Source organism: Citrus sinensis, chromosome 3 (assembly GCF_022201045.2).
Source record: "Citrus sinensis cultivar Valencia sweet orange chromosome 3, DVS_A1.0, whole genome shotgun sequence".
NCBI classification, from domain to species: Eukaryota; Viridiplantae; Streptophyta; class Magnoliopsida; order Sapindales; family Rutaceae; genus Citrus; species Citrus sinensis.
Window position 1 is genome coordinate 43649583 of NC_068558.1, and position 18457 is coordinate 43668039.

Below are 18457 nucleotides of genomic sequence, written 5' to 3' on the forward strand. Positions count from 1 at the left end.
AGAGAACTGAACACATTCCAAGGTTAACAGTGAAGCCCATGAGCTAATTTCCATTGGAGTCTCAAATCAATCCACCAGCCCCAGCATATCCAGACCCCTTCCTGGCACCATCCGTATTTAAACTGACACACGGCCAAATAGGAGCTTTCCACTTGATCAGCGTCTCCACTCACTGTTGTTTCCCAAGCAAAGGTTGATGAATACAACGTAAAATCTCATGCCTTCGAGCCTTTATGTATGTGGCTATAAAGCCACTCTCCCACGAGCCATGATTAAAGAGAAAGTCATTCCTCCAAAACCGTAATCTCCACATCGCTACTCCAAAACATACTCTCCAATACTCCTGACTTGTGTCATTTGTATTTCTCATCAGATTCATCTGTAACCAATTAGTAAGAGAGCAAAGAAAAAAGCTAGGGGGATGATGGGTAGGTAAGAGATAAGACCATACCCTAGCCGTAACACAGTCACGAAGAGTATGAAGAATATCCTCAACCGGCCATCCACATCTATCACATTGAGTAGAAACAACCAAATGTCTCCTATAAAGTTCCTTCCTCGTTTTCAACCGACCATGCAAGAGGAGCCAAAGAAAAACACAATGCTATGGCGGCCCTTCCAACTCCAAGCCAAACGCCAAAATTTACGATCTACATTAATAATATGATTATCTAAAAGCTCATAAGTAGATTTTACAAAGAAAATTCTATTAGAGGAAACTCCCCAAAAGTATCCGTCAGCTCCGTGAGAAACTTTGGGAGGATGAATTGAAGCAATCTTTAAAAGGATATTATTTGAACATATTTGAAGTTCACTCAAATCTGAATCTAAATATAAAATACTTGATTGATATGTGTGTGAGTGTTTTTTTTTTTAATGCTGAATGTAAGTGACATCTTAGAAGTTTTATAAATAAAAAAGTTTTAAACATGTGGTGCTAAGCCTAACGCAGTCTACAAAAGAGGGTGAGATCATGCGTTGACCAATAATTTGTGGTATGGAATGATAAGCATCGGGCCCTCCATTGTGCCAGTTTATATCCCCTCTATTGACACGTGCCATACCACACCCGTTTTTTCCAATCTTCTCAATAGGAAAAGCAAAAATGAGAGGACCGCCTTACTACTTCTTGATGTGTCACTTTTGTCGAGGCAGCTAGGCAATTAAGAAGGCGCCATGGTGGGGCTTACTTATCCTATACGAAAGGATGAACCACGTTATAAAGTAACAATGATTGTCGATTCCTCCTCCGCACACCCAGCTTGTCTAAATAATTACTAATTAATTAAATAATTACTATATGACTTCTCACGAAAAGAAATACTATATGGAAAAATTAAATATAATTTACGGCCAGAACCCTCCGTTTTGGTTCAATTACATCAACCAAAAACATAGCAAACAAATGAACTGTGAAAATTAAGGGCATGCAAAGGACAACACGGGATTGTGTATCGATTTGTAACTCTGTTGCGGCACCTTCTTAAAGGTAGCCCAAAAAAGAGAAACACAAAGTGGGAGTCGAACTATAGCGAAAAGAGTTAATGAGAGCACTACAAGAAAACATGCAATAGATGACGAGAAATAACTGTCATAAAAAAAAAGTGTATGACATACAATTTATCCATCATCCGTCATCTACGTCACTGTCATTAATTTATAACAAAATATTTTCTGTCATGAATTTATGATAGCATGTCATAGTCATATATCTGTCACATAATATTTTAATGTAAAAAAATAATTAAATTTATTTAAATTTTCACACCTTTTTTTAATTTTTTAGTGAGAAATTCAATTATTATTTAAAAATTTATTATTCAATTTTGGCGGGAAATTATTTATGATAGAATATATGATGGCTTTTCTATCATAAAGTTTTGATTTTTTTCTAAAATTATATTATAATTATAATTTATTGATGAATTCCTGTTTACAAATTTAATTAATTAATAAAACAAATATCATAAAAAATTAATATCAATTAACATTCATTCAATCCAAAAATTAATTTAAAAAGAAATACATATGATCTACACCAAGACATAATAAAACATCCCAAATTGAAAAAGTCATCCCAAAGTATAAAATTGCAGTCAAATTCCAATCAAACTCTAAGAAAAGCAATAAGAAATCCGGCCACCAAGCCAAGTTACCCAACAAAAATTCCAAAGATTAATGCAAGTACTCCAACAATAAGATTTCTAGCAAGACTTCCTGTAAAAATTCCAGCAACAATATCATCTTCTGATAGCACTCTAAACGAAAATTGAAACTTACAAAGCGACCTGCAAGCTTCCTGTGAACAAAATTGATTCAAACACCAAGCAGAATAAGGAAAATTACGAGGCTGCAATACATGTGGACATCAAATATAGTAATCTATTTGATTTAAACTGACTTCACTTTTATGGAATGAGCAAAATATACATACTCAATGGATTAAAATTACTTTTGGTGAATGGGAATTCATCAAAATCAGCAAGCTAGCTAAAAATGCAAAGGAAGCCACAACAATAGACTAGTGTGAGGAGACAAAAATAAATCATAAAGTCAGAAAAAACAATGGCATCCAGATCCGGCTGAACTGATCAACCAATGAAACAGAAACCAAACAACCAACTTTGACAAGCTTATCTCAACCAACAACACCAATTCTAGGCCTGTAACCTGCCTACCTATTTAAAATAGCATAACAACACTTTTCTGAAAAGTGGAAACGACTATATATATGTCAGGATTTTTAATAAAATGCATTCTTCATCCACAAAATAAAAATAAAATCTAAGTGGAGAAATTATCACTAGCACATAAAAGTACCTGATCTAAAGTATGTTTAGCAAAGTCAGTGGTAGATATCATCACTCCAACTATGAATGAACCCAGATCAAGACTGAGGCCCAGCTTATCACTGCACTGAAAAGAAACTCCAAAGGTATTACATTGTCCAAGCGGATGATCACTTAACAGCATAAAAGCATATTATCTAGTGCATAAACAGTAAATTAACAAAGCAGAAAACAGAACCCATTAATCGATTGCCAGCAAGATGATTAACCTTGACAAAACAGACGTATTGCACTTACCCAAGCAGAAATCAAAGAAATGTCAATTCCATGGGAAAAAAAAAAACAACTAACATAAGTGAGGTGGGCAAAAAACTGAAAAACACATATATCCCTGCATGTTAGCCATTACTATCCACCAACATTTACATCCAGTAATATACAAACATTAAATGGAGAATAACAAACAGATGTAGAGGGGAGAAGGCAAAAGGATAAAGAAACATTAAAAAAAAAAAAGGGAGATGATTAAAAAATTAGCCTAAGGTACGCAACTTGTTTGCAACATAGAGCAGATGGCTTATGTTTGTTGGTGGATAATTTTGGAGTAGCTTGAGATTAGAGGTGAAATCCCCTGCTAGCAAACGCCTCAAATCATCATTGCACAACATACTCGAAGCAGAGTCTCCTACAATATGTCAGAGTTTCGTAAGACTACACATTATTCTCTAGTTTCAAAATGAGGAAACCCTTATAGTGCTCCACTCATCACCTAGCATGTGCAATCCATGATGCTCCAGTTGTTTACCCATAAGAGAAGGGAAAAAAGAAATAATTAGAGTTAAATGGCTGACAGATTTGAATACCCAATAGCAACTTTAACAGGAAAGGAAAGTGTGCTGATGGTTCCACAAACTAAGTTCATGGTTTTTTCAACAAAGCTCCCAAAGGCAATTACTCTAATAAAAGATCAATTATTACATTTCGCAGTTCCAAGAACATGGCATCCTTCCATAATATCAACAAGATTAAACAGGAAAATATTAAGAGAAAAAATATCAGCCCTACCTGGGGGCCGTCAGGGTCACTTAGAAGTGTGTCCCAAATGTGAAGGTTGTCCGCAATGTTGAATTCGTGCGTTAAGAGCAGAGTTATCCACCTAAATGCATAAAATTAGGGGTTGACCTGTCATAAGACAGACCCATGAGGCATTTGAAAAGATCAGTTGACCAAAAGATAACATTATCACTAAATGACTAACAGCCCCTTCGAAAATCCTAGTTACAGTGAAGAATTAATTAAAAACTAGAACTAATGCAACAAAAAAGGAGAATGGAGCTTAAATTTAACATATGAGCGTCATGGAACTGCTTTTTAACAGAATAACATCTCTCACATGAAGCAACAACCAAAAACATTAATCCCCAAAATCACTTACCCTACCATCCGTGAAGCAACAACAAACAACAGCCGACAGCCACACCTTCATTGCCTCACACACCCAAACAACAATTACAACCGTCACCAATCAACAACCCAGCAGCACGCGATGCAGTAGCGACCCAACAGCATCAGCAGTGCGACGTAGCAGCAGCCACTCCCACGCAACATAGAAGCAGCCACTCGAACCCCACGCGACACAGCAGCAACAAACCCAGCATTTTAATACTACTAGCAAAATAGTGCCGACAACAACGGGCAACAATTTTTAAACAACATTGCTGGCATACTTACAATATACTTGAATGGTGGCGAAAGGATGGTGTTTTGCTCGATCGATTGAGTGCAAGGTTGATTTCTAAGGTTTGGTCGTGAAAGAGTGATGAGTGTTTGGGTGTGAGTGTCAGTGATTTTGGGGCTTGGTGGGTCAAGACGATAATGTTTTTCTTTTCTCTTTTTTTCATTTTTGAATTTTTAAAATGCACCCTTTTGTTTTTTAAATAAAATAATATATTAAACTTTAGGTCAAACATAGTCAAAGTAAATTTTTTATCATAATTTCTTGACTTTTATCATAATTTCTTGACAGAGAAAACTTTTATCACAATTTTATCATAAATTTGTGATGGAAAATAATATTGTCATAAAATCATCATTAATTCATGATAGATTGAAAATTTTATCACGAATCTGTCATACTATTATGATATAAGTTGAATCTGTCATAAATTGTCTGTCATCTATTGCCTATTTTCTTGTATTGAAGGTGTTAAGGATATATAGTGATTGTTAAGTTCGTTAAATTAGTTACTGAAATATAAATGTGCAACCCAAGAGGGGGGTGAATTGGAAATTTAAAAATTATCCTAACAAATCCACACAACAAGCAATTTAATGTCTTAATAAAAATTGAAAGCAATAAGTTCGTTCAATCAACGCACAATAATTAAAGAGCAAGGGAAGAGAAAGCAAACTCAAGGATTTTTACGTGGTTCGGCAATCCCCGCCTACGTCCACGCCTTCAAGCGCACCGGGCTTGAGGATTTCACTATCCAAGCCTTTCCAAGGCTTCAACCGATTACAATTGACTTCGAGGTGTCAATAAACCTTTACAACAACGAGATTATCTCTCAATCTCTTCACTTAAGTGTCTCACACACTCAAACTCTTACAAATGAAATGAAGAAATGAAAGTTACAATGAAACTCACTCAATGAGTAAATATTCAAAGATGAAGAACAATGAATGATTCAATGTTTTGTGTTTTGCAAGTTGAAGGCTCAAGATATCACGTGTGCTTTTTGTTTTTGCTTGTTGGAGAGCTTCAAAATGAGTTGGATTTGAGTTCTTATAGTTTGAGCTCAAAAACTAGCCGTTACTCACATTCCAGGCGTATCCGGTTTGCCGTTTATAGAATCTAGGCTTGGCAATTTAGCCCGACCCGATTTTTGGCCCGATTGGCCCGACCCTAATTTTTAGGGCTTTGGCCCGAATTTTTAAGTTTAGGGTCGGGTTAGGGCCAAGATTTTAAGGCCCGAACAAATTTAGGGTTAGGGTAGGGCTTAATGCCGGCCCGACCCGACCCGACCCTATTTAAAAAAAAAAAAAACTAACACAAGTTAACACACACACACAACATCACACATTGTGTGTTTTTAATTTAATTGCATTGTATTTTTATTTGTATAAGACATGAGTTTTTTTTTTTTTATTTTGTGTTGTTGAATTGAATTGTGTATGACTAAAATGGTTGTGAAATTATATTGTGTGTTTTTAATTTAATTGCATTGTATTTTTATTTATATAAGACATGAGTTTTTTATTTTTTATTTTTTATGTTGTGTTCTTGAATTGAATTGTTTATGGGTAAAATAGTTGTGAAATTACATTGTGTGTTTTTTATTTTATTACATTGTGTGTTTTTCATGTTGGATTTTGGAATTGATTTGTGTGTGGGGTTGAAATAGTTGTGGAATTGATTGAAATAGTTGTGGAAAGTGGATTAGATTGTATTTGAAATGGTTGAGTAATTGCCGAATTGGTTGAAATGGTGGTGGAAAATGAAAATTAAATTGTGGGGTTAATTATTTCGGTAGGGTCGGGTTGGGCCCGACCCGATGTTGGCCCGATTCGGGCCGGGCTCGGCCCGACCCTAACTAAATAGTGTTTGGGCTTTTTTAGGGTCAGGCTTTAAATTTTTTTGATCGGGTCGGGCTCGGGCTTGGCCAAGCCCGAGCCCGACCCGACATTTTGCCATCCCTAATAGAATCCGGTAAGCCGGATTTATGTTACCGTTAAGGCAAAAATTTGAATTTTGCCTATCCGGCTTGCCGGTTATGGAATCCGGTAAGCCGTTTTCGTTCTGGACGCTTGCTGCCCGTATCTGGATTTTCGGTTTTCAGAATCCGGATAGCCGCTTGCTACAGTAACCTGCTATAGTGAAAATTTTCCCAAATTTTTAGTTTGACCCCAAAACTTTATAAAACTGTAGTATGACCCAAAACGTTATGAAACTTTGTAAATAAGTCCAATTTCAGAATTTCTAAATAATGCTTCATTAATCCCAAACTTTCTGAAATTATGATTTTGCCCAAACTTTGTGAAATTATAGAATGACCTAAAAACATTTAAATAGTTTCAAATAGGTCCAAATCTGAAATTTAAAACACTATCAAAGATTTTGAAATTACTTTCATTTTCGTCCAAAATGCTTTAATTCCATAAAATCATTTTCTTATTATAAAAGCACAATTCATAAATCTTTACTTAATAAATACATATGGTTTGTTATCATCAAAATCAATATTTATAGCCATATAGGCTAACAGTTACAATCCATAATAGTGACGTGACAATTCGTTCAGCAAAAGTTGTTAGTGATTATTAGTTTGTTATATCGTTTCTCAGAGAGCTGGAATGCACATGAACTTGATTTATGTATTTAGAAAGTTTTGGATGTTAGTATATAAGCTTGTAATCTCGTTAATTGATCAATTCAATGAAAGGAATTTTTCTCAGCTAAATTTTCTCTGGTTTTCACTCAAGTTTTCTCAGTAGCCAAACACTCTAAAACAACAAAACAAACTTTGATTTGGTATCAAAGCCTTGAATCACAATACATTCATGGCTTCTTCAAGTTTTAGTACAAATCTTTCTTCATCAATTTCAACATTTACATTCACAACACTAATTAAACTTGACAGATCGAATTACACTATATGGACATCACATATCCTTTCATTTGTTCGAGCAAATGTGCTAAAAGGTTTTCTTGATGGATTACGTGCTTGTCCAAATCAATTGCTATCTGGTGAATCATCAAGTACTAGTGTTGTTGTCTCAGAAAATCTTGCATATGCTGCTTGGAAAAGGCAGGATTAGATACTTTTGAGCTGGCTCCTATCATCTATCAAAGTCAAGATCTTGAGTCTTGTGGTAAATTCTAAAACTTCTCATGAACTTTGGATAAATCTAGAAGAATAGTTTGGTTCTGAAACCACAACTAAGAAAGTGCATTTAAAGATGTTGCCGAATAATCTTAAGAAATGATCTATGTCAATTACAGAATATTTTTATAAGCTTAGATCAGTAACTGATGAATTAACAATGGCTGGAAGTCTAGTTAGCTCTCTTGACTTCATTATACATTTAATCTCTAGCCTAGGACAACCCTAATATCCTGTCGTGGTGTATGTTGAGGCAAATGTTCTTAAAATAAGCACTAATGAGGCTTACTCTATGTTGTTAACTCATGAAGCTAGGCTTGAAAGTAATCACTCTAATGCAACTAAGGAAACTAAGTTGAATTTTATAGCTAATATGGCTCAAACTGGTAATAATCAGAAGAAATCAGGGGATAATACTAGTTGGAATGCTAATAATAAGGGAAATTGGAATGGAAATTTTATGAATAAGAGTGGAAATGGTAACTACAATAGCAAATGAGTTTTTGGATTTGGTAGAGGTGGTTATATGGAACAAAATTTAGGAAGAGCCTAGTTTGGAAATCAAGGAAGATATGGTAGATTTAATGGAAATGGAAATACTGGATTTTTTGGTGGCTTTGATAGAGGAAGTGGCAGAGGAAACATTAGTTGCCAAATTTGTTTTAAGCCAAATCACTCTGCTACTAATTACAGAACAAGCTCAATAGGAATTTTGTTCCAAATCCTCTCATGCAGAATCAAGGGCCGAGAATTGCTTATATGGCCACCTCAGAAAGGATTGTTGATCAGGGTACATAAACAGTGAAGCTACTCATCATTTCACCAACAATATGCATAATCTAGCTGAAAGTAAACCTTATAATGGTACTTAGTTGTTATTAGTTGGAAATGGTCAAGGTCTCACTATCACACATATTGACTGCACTTATCTCTATACTTCTTTAGGCACATATTTATCCTTAACCAATAATTTGTGTGTTCTAAAAATAACCAAAACCTCATCAGTATATCTAAACTTCTCTTGGATAATAACATAATCATTGAATTTTGTTCCACTATGTGCTTTATCAAGGATAAGAAAGAGGGAACCTTGCTGACAGGGGGGATTGTTGAAGGTGGTATTTACAAGCTACTATCACATAATGACTCATTTCTTCACTCTACAAATTGCAATTCAAACTTTTTAAACTAAGTTCCATCTCAGTTTTTCTTGATAATAAAGTTGTAAACTCTCTACATAAGTCTAATAACCAAGTGTCTGTTTTGAACAATAAACATGCTTCTAAAGCCTATCTTTGTTCTGTTTCTGAAAATATCTCTATTACTAGTAGTGTATCAGTCTAGTTGTTGCATAACAGATATTGTCATCCTAATAAACATGCTTTGCAAACAGTATTAAAAAGTCTTCCCAAACACTTTATCTCAAATCAATCGATTAGCTTCTGTGATGCTTGTTAATATGGCAAAATACATCAATTTCATTTTTCTATCACTAACATCAAAACAAAAGCACCACTTGAACTGTTATATATAGACTTATGGGGACCAGCTCCTGAATACTCCATGGATGGTTACAGATACTATATCTCATTTGTGGATGATTTTACAAGATATTCTTGGATTTTTCCTCACATTAAAATCAGAAGCTTAGAAACCTTTAAGCACTTCAAACTTCTTGTTGAAAAATAAATTTTCTTATCTACCAAAACACTGTAATTAGATATGGAGGGAGAGTTTATAGCCTTTAAAACATTTTTGCAACAAGAGGGTATATATTTTAAACATACTTGTCTATATATACACCATCAAAATGGTGTTGTTGAAAGAAAACACAGACATATAATTAAGACAGTCTTAACACTTTTAGCCTAATCTCATTTTGGTGGGAAGCTTTTCGTACAACCTTCTTCTAATCAATAGAATGTCCACACCAGTTTTAAATAATTTATCTCTATTTCAGAAATTATATAATCAACTACCCGACTATCCGTTCTTTAAAGTTTTTAGTTGCTCATATTTTCCTTTTCTCAAACCTTATAATCATCATAAACTTGATTTTCATACTAAAAAATATATCTTCATTGATTATAGTCCACTTCATAAAGGTTACAAGTGCTTAGATCTTTCTGGTAAAGTGTTTGTTACTAGACATGTTTCAATTAATGAAACTAAGTTTCCCTATAAAGAATTATTTCTTAAACAATCTACTTTAAATGTCTCAAACATTGATATCTCATCTTCATCCGTACAATTCTCTTTCCTTTAAAATTCTATTCATGCTGACAATAGTAATGCAGAGTCACCATCTACTAACCTTGATCCTGCAATGTCTCCTTCATTAAATTCTAGTTCAGTATAGACTTTTTCTTCTTTCTCTAACCATTCACCTCCACAACCCAATCATACTGCATCATCCTTATTATTAACTCATCCAATGATCACTAGAGCCAAGGCTGGTATTTTTAAACCCAAATCTTATCTAGCAGTAACCCAAAACCTTGAACCAACAAATGTCAAATGTGTCAAATAAGATTTCAAGTAGTTTGAAGCCATGAAGGAGGAATTTAAAGCTTTGCAAAGAAACCAAACCTGGGCATTGGTGCCTCCTAAAAATGCTGCTAAAATTGTTGGAAATAAGTGGGTGTATATGGTAAAATACAATCCTAATGGAAGCATTTCCAAATACAAAGTCAAATTAGTTGCCAAGGGTTATCATCAAACATAAGGGGTAGATTTCTTTGAAACTTTCAATCCAGCTGTGAAACCTTGTACAATCAGAGCAATATTAAGTCTAGCAGTGATGCATTATTGGCCGATTAGACAACTGGATGTCAATAATTCATTTTTGAATGGTGTGCTCGAAGAAGATGTATTCATGCGCCAGCCTAAAGGATTAATAGATTTTGCATATCCATTTTATGTTTGCCAATTAAACAAAGCTTTATATAGTCCCAAAAAAGCTCCTAGAGCTTGGTATGAGATGTTGAAAGGTTCTTTGATCAATAAGGGATTTCAATCTTCAAAATCCGATACATTCATGTTCATCCAACACATTGGTCAGGACATCCTACTTATTTTTATAAATGTTGATGACATACTGATCACTGGTTCAAATTCTCAACACATTGAGACTGTTATTTAATATCTACATTCAAAATTTGCACTCAAAGATCTAAGGGAGTTTAAGTACTTTCTTGGAATTGAAGTGACATATTCTCTTTAGGGACTGCATCTATCTTAGACCAAATACATTGGTGATATACTTAGAAAAGCAAATATGCTTGATAGCAAATGATTTAACACTCATATGTCCAGGTGATAAACTTAAAAAGGACAGTGGTACAACTTTTGACAATCTTTCATTATACAGAAGCATTGTAGGTTCTCTTCAATATGTGTTGCTTGTTGTGCAAATTTTATTGAACTCGCAAGTGCGCGAATCTATTGTAGTAGAGATCAATGGTGACGAGTGTCGATCCCATGAGGAGGTGAATTTTAATTGTGTGTAGAATTAATTTTGTAAATGAGTGGTTGGATTTGTAGTGAAAGTGACTTAAATTATCCTAAAATTAGAATTGAAATGGCGAGAATAAATTGAAGAGAAATATATTGAAATGACGTACTTGGGTATCCGTATCTGTATCAACATGCACCATGGGATAAATAATCCTTATTAATGCCAATTAAATCATGAGGAGAGAATCCACACCTCATGAACTACGCTCTAATCAATATGGTGCTAAGGGCTTATCGTGCCAAATAATAATAATCTTGTACTAGGGAGCCGGTGAAACCAGGGCGGTATCTAGACAAGATTATTATTATTTATCTACGAGAAGTCAAAACATCCACAAAAATTAGAGGGTAAGAGAAAATAAGTTTACCAAATAAAGCCTATGACACATGTTGAGACTTCACCTTCAACCCAAGCTTGAAAAAAAATTAACTACTCATAATCGAACTAGGGACAAAATGAGAATTTATTAAAATACATAGAAAATACAAGATGAAGAAGGAATTACAGAAAATGGAGTCCAAAAATGGATTATCAAATTAAGGGGGGAGACCCCCTTTTTATAGATACATTGAGTAAATCATGGCCATCGGATTAAAAATAGTTTGGACGCTCAGGATTGCACCACGTCATCAGTCAACAGTACGCGGTTTGACCACACGGTTTGAGCCAGCTTTAACAGTAACACGGTTTGGTTGAAAATAATTCTGTGTAATGCATATACCGTACACGAGATTTTTGGTCCACTGATATGCTGTCTCGTCATCGATCAACAGTACATAAGAATTTTAGTCCAACAAGATCATGACACCTCATCAGTCAATGCCACATCATTGGTCAATGCCACGTCATCGATCCGTCTATGTGAACAGTGTCGTGAACAGTAATGTAAACAATATCGTACATGTGAATAGTGCTATTTTTTTCTTTTATACTCCTCCTAAGGTTTTCGACCGTCCTGAGTTCAAAAGTAGTGTCCGTTTTGCCGTTTGATCTCTCGTTTATTGTGAAATGACTATGATGTCCTTAAAATACATAAAATACTTAATTAAAATAAAACACACATAATTAAATTACAAGAAGTTTAAATACATGAAAGTAAGGGTTGTTAGTAAGACTTGAAATGTAAAATGATGATTTTCTCCTTTATAAATATATATTTTCTAACACTCAACATTGCTGACCAAACTTGACATAGCTTATACTATAAACAAACTCAGTTAGTTCTTGGTTGCTCCAACAGTCTCACATTGGCATGCTTGCAAAAGAGTTCTCAAATATCTACAATCTACTTCACACTTTGGCATTTAATTTTTCAATTCAGGTTTTGTCTCATTAAAGTATTTTCTGATGCTGATTGGGCAGCTGATCCTCATAATCGAAAGTCAACTGGATGGTATTGTGTATTTTTAGAAAACAATCTTATTTCTTGGTCATCTTAAAAGCAGACTATTGTTTCACGCTCCTTAGCAGAGTCTGAATATCGAGCTTTAGCTTCGGCAACTTCAGAAATTCTTTGGCTCACTTACTTGTTTCAAGAACTAAGGATTCATCTTAATCAACCTCTTGTTCTGTACTGTGATTATCAAAGTGCAAAGGGCTTAGCTAGTAATCCAAAGTATCACTCTTGTACAGAGCATATTGAGTTAGACCTTTATTTTGTTCGAGAGCACATTGCACAGAAACAACTCACTGTCAATCATATTTCCAGTTTTGAACAATTTGCAGATATTCTCACCAAGCCCTTCTCCTTTGATCAATTTGCTTATCTTTGTGACAAGCTTAATGTTCTTCCCAGACCTTAAGCTTAAGGGGAGATGTTAAGGATATATGGTGATTGTTAAGTTCGTTAAATTAGTTACAATCCATAATAGTGACGTGGCAGTCCAGTCAACAAAGTTGTTAGTGATTGTTTGTTTGTTATATCGTTTCTCAGAGAGCTGAAATACACGTGAACTTGATGTATTTAGAAAGTTCTGGATGTTAGTATATAAGCTTGTAATCTCGTTCATTAATCAATTCAATGAAAGGATTTTTTCTCAGCTAAATTTACACTCAAGTTTTCTTTTTTGCGGCACCTTCTTAAAGGTAGCCCAAAAAAGATAAACACAATGCGGGAATCGAGCTATAGCGAAGAGAGTTAATGGCAGGCCCGTCCCCGCGTATAGTGGGAATGCTGCGTATTTTAAATTATCTCTAACCACAAGAAAGTGTCCAGCGCAGAAAGATATCAGCATTGAAGCTATGGACACGAACAGTGAAGTGAAGCCAAGCAAGAGTTTTCCAGGCAAATCATTACGGAAATCTCGTTCCTGGAACTGAGACGTTGTTATTGTGAAGAATACGACCAAAGCTGTAATAGAGAAGGATAGAGCTACGAGAGATGAGATAGCGAATACGTTGAATGCCAGCTGGTCTTTGAGGTTCGGATCTCCGGTTTCGCCATTGACTCCACCAGGCACGTTGGATGAGGAAGTGAAAGCAACCGTGGCAATGAGTGCAGCCATGACCGTGCATGCCTCGGACGTCTTGATTAGCCATTGGTCGCCTTCTTGGACAAGGCTTATGTGTGTTTCGGTGAATAAATCTTCTGCAGACTTGTCTTGCTTGTTGTAAGGAACAAAGAAGTGGAGTGGCATTGATTCCTTAACAAACTGCATGCATTTTGCAAAGCACATATATACATATATACGGTTTATATAAATAATAAATTAGATATGCCATTAGCTTTGGTCTATATATATGTGTGTGTGTGTGTGTGCCCGCGCTAACGATGTATACATATAATACTGAATATGATACAGTAACATACCTCGTACCACCTGAGTTCCCATTGCATTTGTAAAGCGGCCCCCGGTGTCAGCCATGGCTTATGGTCTCCTAAAGTTGCAGCGAGGTGCAATGCACTGTTTCCTTGGTCATCCACTTTACGAAACACACTGTCTTTCATGATTGTTGTCTTGAGTAAGAGCTGATACACATGGGGTTGCCTATTCTCCACAGCCAACAGCACTATATTCTTCTTCTCCGAGTTCATGTCATGGATTGCCACTGGAAATGATTCTAGAATTTTCTCCACTATTTCGGTAATTCCATTCTTTGCCGCGATTAAAATTGGGGTCTCCCTCTTTGCCATGTCAGGGATAGTACTCCCTGTTTTACCTACACAAAACAATATAATATATAATACAAGCGGCATTTTAATCAACACGTACCCCCCGATTCCCCGCCCCATAAACATTTAATAGTGTCAGAGGCCATAAGCATCATTAATTTAATCACATCCTTCATTTCTGTCTTCTGAATTTTTTCCATTGTTTTGGCTCAGTTTGTGTGTGTCAGTATTGTGATCAGTTAGGGAGGTATCTGGCTGCTGATCACCTTCCAAGACGGCATCAGTGTCGCCACCATCAACAATTGGGTAAGGACTTGTCTCGTCTTCTTCTGCTTGTGATGATGGCCGGCGTAGGGGTTTTCCTCCATCGTCGTCATACTCATACAGAGAAGCGCGCCGTAGAAGTTCATCCAGAATCTGAACAGACCATGTGTGTTTCTGTTTCTTCTCTCGGATCTTTCTTATCTTGGTTGATCCTAATTATTCAAGTAAATTTGTTAACTTATGATATGGTTAGAACCGGAACAACAAGGTAAAAAATATTATCGTTATTGTTATATTGCCCTACCCAAAGCAAGAATAACTAGCATTGCCTTGGGGACTAGCATGACTAGCTTGACAAACTCAAAGCAGGTTCCATAATTGGGAGGAAAAAATTGGTGACCTTGAGCTCCAAAATTATGCCTTGATTCTTCTCCTGAATATAATATGAAAATTGCAACTATGTAAGTATATAGCATTACATACCATTTCAGTAAGGCAACTTTCAAATCTTGGGAATCTAAAATTTTAATAAACATTACGAAGCGTTTCATAATTCCTATGCTCAAGATTAAACATTCTGTCTGGAACTGGTGTGACAAGCTCACATCTGCCAGATGGGTGGTTTGACATCTTAAAGTAGCTCAAATAGGAACCACTCACCTTGATCTCCACTGTCGTCGATACCTTTTGACCTTTCAGGGTCCTCTGCATCTGTTGGCGTCTGTTCTTTCTTTGTATTTCCTCTGTTAGACACTGGAAATGGCAACTCCGTTACCGTACATGGAATGTACAATGAATGGAAGAAATATTTTCACTTTTTTTCTTTTTTGGATCACTTGTATATGCCGACGTAGTTAATCATCAAATGAAAATTTTGACTCACAAACTATGAACATCGTTTTCAGCAGTCTAATGAAGTTGAGGCATGTTTCGTAGTTCTCTGGGTAGTTCGTTTGCTTTTTACTTGTTTCCAACTGATACTGGTCATAAGATGTCTCCTCCTGAAGCTTATCAACGGATATACCTTCCAATTCAATTATCCATTGAACGAAGGAATAAAGAATAATTAGCAACTGTGACATTAAGCACTAGTAAAGGAAGAAGAAAATGGGGGGCCAGTAATACTTACAATGATATATGATACCGGTGCAAAGCCCGAGGTGGCTACCGCTTCTGAAGGCATTGGGCTTTGTGGCGAGGAGGTGGAGTGGGGACACTCCTTGCTCGTTCACAGAGTTAACAAGTTTTTCACATCGATGAATTATTTGAAATGCCAAATCTATCAGAAAATACAACGCCATATTAGTGAAAGCCTGCAATTGAATTATATGATTCTCTCGTGATCTGAACTGAACCTACCGAAGTAGTCCCCAGAGATAGCACAGTGAAGAACAGTATCGCCCTCGTTTCTTCTAGAGTAAGTATAGCCATCGTCTACAGAGGCACAGAGATAATGCAGGCAAAGGAAGGCATCCTTATGGCCATGAAGAGCAGCCAAGAAGAAAGGGGTTTCGTTTTCGTGGTTACGCTCGCCAATCAATCTTGGATCGGCAGTAGCAATGCATTTGCACATGCTCACATTCCCCAGCCCGGCTGCGATGTGCAAAGGCGTGCTGCCTCGCTCGTCTCCAATTTTTAAGACTTTGAGCTGCTGCTTTTCTTGAATTATCCCCACAAGATCTTCCACTACCCCTTCTTGCCCATCGGAGACAGCAATGTGCAACGCTGTCCCGCCTGATCGTGTGATCCTGGCCTCGTGAATTCTGTCATCTTTCCCGTAATTTTCAACGACTTCGTTCCACTTACCTTTCATGGCACTCTTGAACAAACCCTTTTTAAGTTGATCAATGTCAATCCCAGTCGCCATTGTTAAAGCCTCTTCCTCTTCAACTGGAAATTTAACTAGCTGTGAGCTACAGGTTTTAACTTAATTGGAGCTGTCAATACTCAGTATTGGCTAAGAGGCTTAGCTGTATTAATAATTTTATTCTCCAAAAAAGAGTCGCTCTGCTACTGGCAAACATGTAAAATTAAGAAGAATTTAAAGATATGGATATGAAGATAAAGGTAAAATATGTTGTGTTCCATTTGTAGCCTCCCGTTAAACGTGTTTGATTCTTCTGGGACAAATAAGAGAGATGGAGAGGAGATAACATTATATTGTTCTGTCTTTTGGAACAAGCCATGTTAGCACAATTAAATTTTATCTCAAATTTAAATAAAAAAGTTAATTATGTCAGCTAATATGCATGAGTTTATGTAAATATATTCATCTCTTATGTCGTCATTTGCACACAAACTGAGACTAACAACTTTTAAAATTGGAGCGAAGGGGCAGCACAAATTTAATATAATGAGTCAAATTTTATAAGCCATGGCAATACGTGAAGCATATTGTATTGTTTCAACTTTCAATATTTTTCTACAATTGCGATAATCGACTGATACCAAGACCAAAAATTGGAACCTGTAAAGCATAGAATGTTCGGCCCCACGAAAAAGAGAAAAGTAAAATAAACCTCTTTTAATAAAGAAAACGCTAACTATGTTTGCTTCAACTATGCGATTGGCCGTTTGTCCAAACTCCTCTCTTTATAATAGAGGAAATTAGTAAGTTCGAGTTCTCATGTGAGACTTATCTTACTGTGTAAATCTTTTCTAAAAGTAATCTAATGATTTAGTTGATTAATCTATATATTTTTTATGAACTTATCGGTGTATATTTTCCCATATATTTAATATGAATGAAATATGTATTCTTGATAAAATAAAATAAAAAATTGTAGAATAATGAAGGAAGAATGAACGATTCGATAAAAAATTATGTCTTGAGTCAAAATTCAAAAGGACTGCTAGATGTGACAATTCGCTTACATTAATATTTTGAGAGCTGCTATCTTATGTTTAACATAAGATACAACCCTCTCTATCAGCGGTGGGCCCTAGTGGGACTCACGAATCAGTTGTGTGAGAAATTATACCTTACGTTAAATATAAGGTAGAAAAATCCTAATATTTTTAGCACAATTAAATTTTATCTCAAATTTAAATAAAAAGTTAGTTATGTCAGCTAATATGCACGAGTTTATATAAATATATTCATCTCTTATGTCGTCATTTGCACACAAACTGAGACAAACTTTTAAAATTGGAGCGAAGGGGCAGCACAAATTGATATAATGAGTCAAATTTTATAAGCCATGCAATACATTAAGCATAATAGCATACTGTATTGTTTCAGCTTTCAATGTTTTTCTCAAATTACGATAATCGGCTGATACCAAATCAGACGAAATATTGGAACTTGTAAAGCATAGAATGATCGACCCCAACAAAAGAGAAAAGTAAAGTGATAATGCAACTGATTGGCTGAGCTTTGTAATATGGGCCCAATTAACTTGGGCCACAAGCATGTTCATGATGAATAACGTGACTCTCGCGTTCAATCTTCCTCCAGGTTCTTTTGCACTAAAAATTGGGAGTTTATCTTTTCCAATGGATCCATTTACTTTAACCTCTTTTAATAAAGAAAACTCTAACTGTGTTTGCTTCGACTATAAGTCATATTTTTATTTCCAGAGAAGGGATTGGCCGTTTGTCAAAACTCCTCTCTTTATAACAGAGGAAATTAACAAGTTTGAGTTCTCATGTGAGACTTATCTTACTGTGTAAATCTTTTCTAAAAGTATTCTACATGATTTTATTGATTAATCTATATATTTTTTATGAACTTATCGGTGTTTTTTTTTTCTACATATTTAATATGAATGAAATATGTGTTGTTTATAAAATAAAAATAAAAATTGTAGAATAGTGAAGGAAGAATGAACGATTTGACAAAAAATTATACCATGAGTCAAAACTCAAAAGGACTGCTGAATGTGACAATTCA

General features: G+C 35.5%; 2 protein-coding genes across 12 annotated transcripts; both read right to left on the reverse strand.

Moving 5' to 3' along the window:
• Positions 1-1964: 1964 nt before the first annotated feature.
• LOC107177588 (K(+) efflux antiporter 4-like) lies at positions 1965-4675 on the reverse strand. 11 transcript variants are annotated; one of them, XR_008053657.1, is made up of 5 exons: positions 4225-4675; positions 3855-3971; positions 3342-3474; positions 2821-2916; positions 1965-2217 (listed from the first exon to the last, which is right to left on the reverse strand). XR_008053657.1 is itself a non-coding variant. In XM_052438935.1 (4 exons), exons 1-4 carry the CDS (start codon positions 3596-3598, stop codon positions 2176-2178), a joined length of 306 nt encoding a protein of 101 aa, XP_052294895.1. In that variant the 5' UTR covers positions 3599-3848; the 3' UTR covers positions 1965-2175. The 11 variants fall into 11 exon arrangements, 2 of the variants coding, with proteins under 2 accessions (XP_052294895.1, XP_052294894.1); XR_008053651.1 differs by having other exon boundaries at positions 1965-2299; XR_008053653.1 differs by having other exon boundaries at positions 1965-2299; positions 2821-3474; positions 4225-4408; positions 4521-4674.
• Positions 4676-13168: 8493 nt separating this feature from the next.
• Positions 13169-16729, reverse strand: LOC127901492 (uncharacterized). Its single transcript, XM_052438931.1, has 8 exons — positions 15925-16729; positions 15695-15844; positions 15449-15589; positions 15226-15318; positions 14870-14998; positions 14568-14777; positions 13999-14348; positions 13169-13840 (listed from the first exon to the last, which is right to left on the reverse strand). Exons 1-8 carry the CDS (start codon positions 16430-16432, stop codon positions 13226-13228), a joined length of 2196 nt encoding a protein of 731 aa, XP_052294891.1. The 5' UTR covers positions 16433-16729; the 3' UTR covers positions 13169-13225.
• Between the last annotated feature and the right edge of the window lie 1728 nt (positions 16730-18457).